The sequence below is a fragment of the Papaver somniferum genome, chromosome 11 (genome assembly GCF_003573695.1).
Source record: "Papaver somniferum cultivar HN1 chromosome 11, ASM357369v1, whole genome shotgun sequence".
NCBI lineage: Eukaryota > Viridiplantae > Streptophyta > Magnoliopsida > Ranunculales > Papaveraceae > Papaver > Papaver somniferum.
In genome coordinates, this window is record NC_039368.1 from 95,872,867 (window position 1) to 95,880,657 (window position 7,791).

The 7,791-nt window shown below is 36.2% G+C and overlaps 1 protein-coding gene across 1 annotated transcript; it reads right to left on the reverse strand.

Moving 5' to 3' along the window:
• Positions 1 to 957: 957 nt before the first annotated feature.
• Positions 958 to 4,051, reverse strand: LOC113322594 (probable pectate lyase 4). Its single transcript, XM_026570722.1, has 5 exons — positions 3,614 to 4,051; positions 2,460 to 2,811; positions 2,166 to 2,376; positions 1,980 to 2,057; positions 958 to 1,434 (listed from the first exon to the last, which is right to left on the reverse strand). Exons 1-5 carry the CDS (start codon positions 3,867 to 3,869, stop codon positions 1,201 to 1,203), a joined length of 1,131 nt encoding a protein of 376 aa, XP_026426507.1. The 5' UTR covers positions 3,870 to 4,051; the 3' UTR covers positions 958 to 1,200.
• Positions 4,052 to 7,791: the final 3,740 nt, after the last annotated feature.

Sequence of the window (7,791 nt, forward strand, 5' to 3'; positions counted from 1 at the left end):
ATCAAGAAAGGTTGAGTTCTTCCGCTGGTAAAGAGCGGGATGCCAGAAGGTAGAGCCTTTTGAACTGGGACTCTAACATAGACTTTAACATTCTTCTTTCGAGGGTGATTTCCCTCGGATTTTGAGCTTCAATCAATTCTCCCATCTTGAAAGTGGGTTTCTGGAGATCCTCAAACTCAGTGCATTCCTTTGGGATGTTACATAAAATAAACCACATGAGTTCTTCAGTGAAGGAAACTTGATAGTTTGCAGGCCAGCCTGTTGGGGGAACAACTTTGAGAACCATTAAGTAACCACAGACAAACCAAGGTCTTTGAGAGTTAACTCTGTTGAAGTCGTCTTCTGCTAGAAACCTTATGAGTACTCTACTCCTTATTCCACTGAAGGTTGTGACAGTAGGCGATTGAGCAAGAGGTCATTGATTGCAGATGTAATAACGGATTGAAAAGGTGGGTACGAGGGTTTCACAACAGAGATTACCAACCATACACCACTTCCAATTGTTATTTGATTCAGCTAAGATGACTGTTTTATCAATGAAGACTGGCTCATAAAGAGATGAAGGTAGAGTTAATTTTTCTGCCATTTGGGTAGTAAGGTTTGAATATCCAAGCTTGAAGTATGAGTATTATCAGGTGATCCAGAGGTTTCCATGTGATTTATAAATTGGACAAGAATAGAGATATAGGTTAAAAAGGCTGGAGTAAAAAACATTATATGGAGATGGATAAAAAGGAATCTAGTATTGGTGTATCTTTGATGGTACTGGCAAACTGTTATGATATAGAGATGAGACCAAAAGGTATCTCTTAGTGGGTTTTGAACCTTAAAAAGAGGGTTCTGGGATTGTTGAACAAGATTTGAAAAGTGTTCAGTTGATTGATTCTTACTTCACTCATTCATGCCTAAGATTTCTTGGGGTTTTCTGAAAGAGAAAGGCAACTTAAACAAAATATATTTCAACTCCAAACACAACTACTATTTTTCATAGTTTTTTATTACATTACATGGTTTATTTTTGAAGCATATTTATTATATCTTTTATTACATTATATCAATACCATACTCGAATACTCATAACTATAGAAAGCCATCAAAACCAGAATAACATCGAATACTCATAACTATAGAAAGCCATCAAAACCAGAATAACAACTAGTAATACTGTAGACAAAGGGATAGTTACTGGGGCATCATAGTTTATGCTGTCTTCTCACAGGGTCTTGATATGTTTTGCCATCCTGTACAGAGTTTAAGGATTTCCTTCAGATTTTCAGTTGCAGGTTCGACTGTCCATGTAGGGTAGTATTCACTAGGATGGAACATATTTCCTTCACAATACCCTCCTGCTCGAGGACATGCTGGAGCACCGTTAAGGAAGATGTCTCCTTGAGATGTTACAAAGCCAGTTGAGGGGCATTCTTTGTCCGCAGCCTGCAACAAAAAATCAAGATATTCACTGCTTCGCCTTATAACATATAAAACTTTAGTGAATATACAAACCATTCTAGCAGGCTGTGATTTATGTTGAAAAATTATCACTTAGTGAGTTATAGTAGTAGATCGATGATCTCAATTTAACCCCATAACTAAAATCAAGAAGCGTACCAATCAAAAAGACACATATTCTAGGTGTCCATAGAATGGGATTAACCTCGCTCACCATAAATTTGTATTTAGCACTGGTTTGGCTAATACTTTTATCTCACGATAAATTCAACTACAAAATGCTCAAATGAGAGAAATCTACCAGGGAGGATGTTTATTGAAAAAGGGGTGCATGCTTCGGAAGGAAACTAGGTTCCGAGTCCTACTCATTGAGTTTTTCATGTTTCAGCATAAATATTAACGCACTTTGCAAGATCTTGTTAAAAAGTTGGCTGTGAAATTTTAAAAGTAGCTAGTTAACATAGACAATCATTGATGCGTGTATTTAATCTCAAAACAAATTAGGCATGCCTAATTCTCAATGAATTCACCTTTTCCGTGAAATATAGAAATGTCCCCTTCTTCGCACCTGCAACACCTGCTTCATATATGTTGCACTCTGAAAATATCTGAAGAGACGAGGCAAAAAAGAGATGACAAACCAGTAAAGAGGAAAAATGCTCAAGTTAAAAGAAAACATTAAGCATCAAAATAAATTGATAAGCAATAATTGGTACCTGTGATTCTACACTTGCACAAACAGCATATATGCCCCAACATCTGGTGTAGTTGTTATATAGATGAACCTTCGCAAACCTAACACGAGGATGCCGCTGTACAGTTCCATCAAAGAAGCAGTGATGAATGGTTACTCGAATGCATCTATCAGTAACGTGAGTGGGATCTGCTCCAATAAGCATTGTCTTGTCATGCTTATAGAAATGACACCTAAGGACACAGTACAAGGAGCTAGATTAGAGATCAACACTAACTGAAATGAATATCTGCATAGATGAGAGGTGATCTTCTACCTAGATACAGTGATATCTGTGCTCTCTCTTGTAATATCAATACACCCATCATCGAAATCACTCAGGCTGCAGCGATCAATCCATATATGCTTTGATTTAGGTTTAATTTGAATACAATCAACATCATGTCCTCTACCCCCTTCAAACTCAAGATTGCAGATTATCACATGTTCACACTCCTTCAACCTTAAGCCCTTGCCCGTAAACTTTATCCGCTGTCCTCTACCATCGATTGTCTTATAGGACGATACAGCCAAATAGGATGAAAGGCAAATGGTACCCGAAACGTCAAAGACGATCCAAAGAGGTTCTTTTTTCCGACACCCGTCACGCAGTGATCCAGGACCATCATCTACACAACCAAGGAATCTTAACTTATAAAAAAAAATCAGTGTCTAAAAACCTCCACAGATACAGATCAAAACGCCAAGCTGGGAAATCAGAGTATTCAATCAGCATACAAAAGTTTGGAACCCCAATTTTTTCTCCCACAATACCCGATGGCAATTAAACCAATTTTTTTGTCTATATGAACCAAATTGAGTAATGAGCAACCCCAATTTTAATCTCCCTATGGCAGCGACTTCAATCCTTACCAGTGTGGTTATTATACCCTTATGATCTTATCCACCAACTAGTAAATTTGAACAAGGACAGATGAGAAAACAGAATTGTTCCTTCCAAATCAATCTTCTACTATAACAAACAAGTTACAGTAATAGATCACCAACTAGTGGAGCTCATGTTAAGTACTCAACCATGAAATATACATAATTAAATTAATCGCTCCAACCGGTGCCCTTTCTCATTGTGAATAAACAACGGAAACAGCGAACAAAATCAACAGACTTAGAGTCCATAATTAGGCCCCAAGATGTAAAATCTATTAAAAGCACACCCACAAACAGCTTAATTCAGCTCCAAAACTTAACAAAATTAAAAACCAAAACTAAAACACCAAAACTAAAAATACCCAAGTCGAACAATTTTAAGCTAATCATGTCAATCCTTGACAAAGAAAACTGAAAACGAACCCAATTGTTTTCAAAAAACACATCCAATTCCAAATAAACCCTAAACCCATATGATGTGATTACCCAATTTGTTAACGAATCAAGGTATTGACAATAGATAAAAAGAAGAAGGATAAAAACCTGCTAACGTAGTGACATGATAAATAGGTCCATTAAGTCCTCCGATGGCACACTTCCCAAAACCCTCAGCTTGGCCAGCTAAAGCTCTCAAGTTAGAATCAACATTCGAGTAAGGCAATGAACAAGACATTTCGCTATTTGTTGCTGTTGCTGTAGGTTGACTTGGCGGGTAAGTCCTTATATAAGGAGGAGGGTTTGGTTGTGAAGAAGAACCGTTAATGCCATTCCGATGTTTACGGCTATGAACGGTTCCCATTGTGAATTAAATGGTTCGGTTGTTAAATTCAATAACAACAGAGTTTTTAGGTTTGAAGCTTAGGTGAAACTGGCCGGTCTTCTCTCTATGGATAAAAAGGTAAAAAGTTATTGTGAGTGAGATTGAACCTGAACGAACAATCAATACAGAGAATTCATGACCATAGCAGAAAACGTCAGGAGTTATTTCATCAATCTAAGATTATAAACGTGTTCTTCTTTTTTCTGATCTTTTTATTTTATACTCCCTCCGTCCCACTATCAAGTGATCTAGTTCAAGTTTGCACAATTTTTAATGCAAGTAAGGAAAAAAGTATTTTTAAGCATTTTTTACAGTTATACCCTTATGGATAATAAATAGTGAAATTTTGAAATGGTTTATCTCTCAAACTACACCACGGATGTTCGCAAACTTCGTACCATTGAATAGCATTTTAAAATACCTATGTAACGAGTATAAACATGACTATCAAATTATGCATATTTCTTATATTTCTTATAATCAATTAAAGGATAATTTTAGAAATTACAAAACTAGTGACAAAACCCCTAGGTGAACAAACTAGTGATAAGAAAAAACCGGTCATATTATTTCTACCAAATAAAAACCGTTTCAAATAAAACTGGGACAAAAACCCCAAGCCAAATAATAATGTGTAAATTTAGTTTTTGTTACTTAAAAAAAAGACAAACATGCCCTTGACCTTTTCTTCTCCTTCTTCTCTGATTTCTTTTCTCTTATTTCTTCCGTCTCCTTCTCCCACCACCATCATCACCAGCAGCAACAAATCTCCACGAACACCAGCAGCAACACCTCCGTCACCACAAGCAGCAACACCTACGTCACCACCAGCATCAATTTCGTCTTCAAAATTTGGTTTTCTTCTCCGTAATAGTTGAGAAAGAGGGTTAAATCTAGATCGTGGTTCTTAAAAATGGGTTAGTGCATCAAACCTCTTTAATTCTTCATTGTAATTCGTATCTCTGTAGTTTAATTTTGCTTTGATTGGGAGTGATGTTGTTGAATCGATTACTGAAATCAGAATTCACAGAATAGGTAAATCGGAGGTCAAATTTAGGGTTTCTGTTTTGATTGATTCTTTTTTATTAAATCTCAATGGTTTGTTAGAATTAAAGTGGGTTTGTTCTGATTTGAAGTAGAGATGGTAGTATGAAGTTTAATTTTGATTTCGTAGAGAATTATGGTTTATAATCTTCCCTAAATTAAGAAACTAGAGTTCTTCTTTGATATTGATCTATCTGCAAAATTTAGGGAGAGGGGTTTGATTAAGAAGGAGATGATTGAGAAAAGGATGTTGATGAATTTGAATCTCTGATGAGTTAAGAAGAGGGATCTGATTTTAAGTTGAAATAGTGGAAGAGATTGTTATGTTTCTTAACAAATTAGAAGATTTAGTTGTTGTTGCTGTTTGGTAAATGGGTTTTGGACCTAGAAAGATATTTACTGAGATGTAGTATATCAATTGATAGAGTTATAGATATCCTTGAAACTGCAGTTGATAGTTGTGATAATTAGTTTAGGTTATGATGAGTTGCAGGGATTATGAAGCTACAAATATGATGAAGGTGATGGCTTGAGATGTTATGGAGTGAACTGATGATGAATTCTTTTAATGGAGATGAAATAGACATTTCAGTTGTTGATAGAAATGAAATAGACATTTCAGTTGTTGAGAATTTGATGTGTTTAGGTTAATTAACTTACAAAAGTTACGGACACAGACTTGGAAGTTTGTGTTGGTGAAATGAAAATATGTGGAAAATGATGAAACCAATTTCGGTTTCATCTAGTTTTGGTGAAACCAATTTTGGTTTCCATCATCTTTAATTTGTGTTGTTCTTTTGAAGTAATTGGATTCATTATACTATGACGTTGTTCAATTTTGAAATAGAAATTGGTGACTGGTGTTTTCATCATTTGTTTTGAAGTTCTAAGGGAATCTGATTTACTGATTTTGGGGTTTGTGTTTTCAATTGTATTGGATTTTTGAGGGAATTTGATTTCTGAGTTGGGGTTTTGTGTTTGTTTATGTTTTCATTCTCAATTTGTGTGTTTTACTTTTTTAGGTTGATGACGTTTTGGAGTTAAAATGTTTATAAGAAAACCACCACTTCCTAGAATGCTGCTAAACAATGTCTCATGCATGAGAAATGCCCAACTAATTCTTCGAAACATTAATGCATCAGTCCATGACGGAGGTGCACTCGTGTTAACAGGAGCAAATGGTGCAGGAAAATCCACTTTCTTAAGAATGTTAGGTTGTTTCTCAAATCCTTCAGCTGGAGAGATCCTACGGAACGGTCACGACATTACAAAGGCAGGAGTTTCTATCCGGGTATAGGCAACTCATTTACCTATCCAGATTGAGGATGCGATGATATTGAGGTTGCCATAGAGGTTTCCGAGAAGGAAAACCATGGTGGATTTGCTTGATTGATCGTGGAGATGTATGGAGAGGGTTATCTGGTGGTTTAGTTTTTGTTGCAGAGGAAGTGGGATTTTATCCCTTCAGGTAATACATGTAACCTGATCATAATTTAACCACTTTCTAATAAGAAATTTGTTGTTTAAGTCTGTACATATTATTGTGGATTGAATTGCTAGATACTAATCTATGAATTTCAGAAAATAATAGTAGTTAGGCATAAATTTTGAACTTATCCTTGCCAAAGATGCTTTATACTTAATAAATAATTCTTGTATATGCAATGAGGTCCGTCGCTGCTCCATCATGTATAAAATTGTTGATGTTGTTTTCTGCATCATTTCTTTTGGAAAATGTCGTAGTTCTTAGTCACATCTTTGCAGGATTCATGCCTTATTGGGTACTATAGTAAGAGATTCTATCCGGATATAGGGTTGCCTTCTGCTTACAGTATCATTTGAAGTTTTACGACATTAGCAATTTACCATAGACTAACTATACCATCAATATTTAAGTACTGAGGAATCCATATATCTGAAGCATAAGCTCCAGAGCTCCACTAAACAAGCAGAAATTCGGTAGAGAGAGAGACTGACTTCCTTGAATATATACTTCAATGTCATTATCGTGCTAAAATTATTGTCTGTTTTGTGGATTAGTAGTTTCTCCAATTTGTGTTCAGTTTATTATGCTTTATACATTAAATTGTATTATGCAAGCCAACTATCTATATTTAATCAGATCTTTTGGTTTATGTGGGCTTCTTATCCTGGGCACGTTATAGTATCAAATATATTCGTCATGTATTAACCAGTTTTTTCTTCATCTATTGGCAGGTTCAGTTCATCATTGAAGTTTGTGTTGGTGAAATGAAAATATGTGGAAAAATGATGAAACCAATTTCGGTTTCATCTAGTTTTGGTGAAACCAACTTTGGTTTCATCATTTTTGCCTAGTTTATTTTGGTTTGGTTTCATCATTGAAGCTGTGTTGGAGAAATGACAATATGTGGAAAAATGATGAAACCTAATTAGGTTTTATCTAGTTTTGATCATTTTTGCCTAGTTTATTTTGGTTTGGTTTCATCATTGAAGTTGTGTTGGCGAAATGACAATATGTGAAAAATGATGAAACCTAATTAGGTTTCATCTAGTTTTGGTGAAACCAATTTTGGTTTCATCATTTTTTCTGTTTGGTTTCATCATTTTTTTCTTATTTTGTTGAATATTGATCAATGAAATTCATTTTTTGTGGCGGTGGTCGGCGATAATGGTGGTGTTGCTGGTGGTGGTGGTTGGCGACAATGGTGGTATGTGGTGGTGGTCGGCAGTGGCGCGGTGGTGGTTTTCGGGGATGGAGGTGATGGCGCTGTGTTGAGTGGCGGTGGTGGTGGTGGCGAGGTGGTAGTTTTCGGCGGCGGTGGTTGGGGGCGGCGGTGGTTGGCGGCGGCGGTGGTTGTTGGCGACGGCGGTGACG

What these genes read in the sequence shown, in the direction of transcription:
- LOC113322594 (XM_026570722.1), bottom strand. Translation starts at nt 3,869, where the DNA reads ATGGGAACCGTTCATAGCCGTAAACATCGGAATGGCATTAACGGTTCT. An exon ending in TCATGTCACTACGTTAGCAG is followed by an intron (nt 2,812 to 3,613) that starts GTTTTTATCCTT and finishes TTGGTTGTGTAG; the next exon opens with ATGATGGTCCTGGATCACTG. An exon ending in GTGCAAGTGTAGAATCACAG is followed by an intron (nt 2,058 to 2,165) that starts GTACCAATTATT and finishes TCGTCTCTTCAG; the next exon opens with ATATTTTCAGAGTGCAACAT.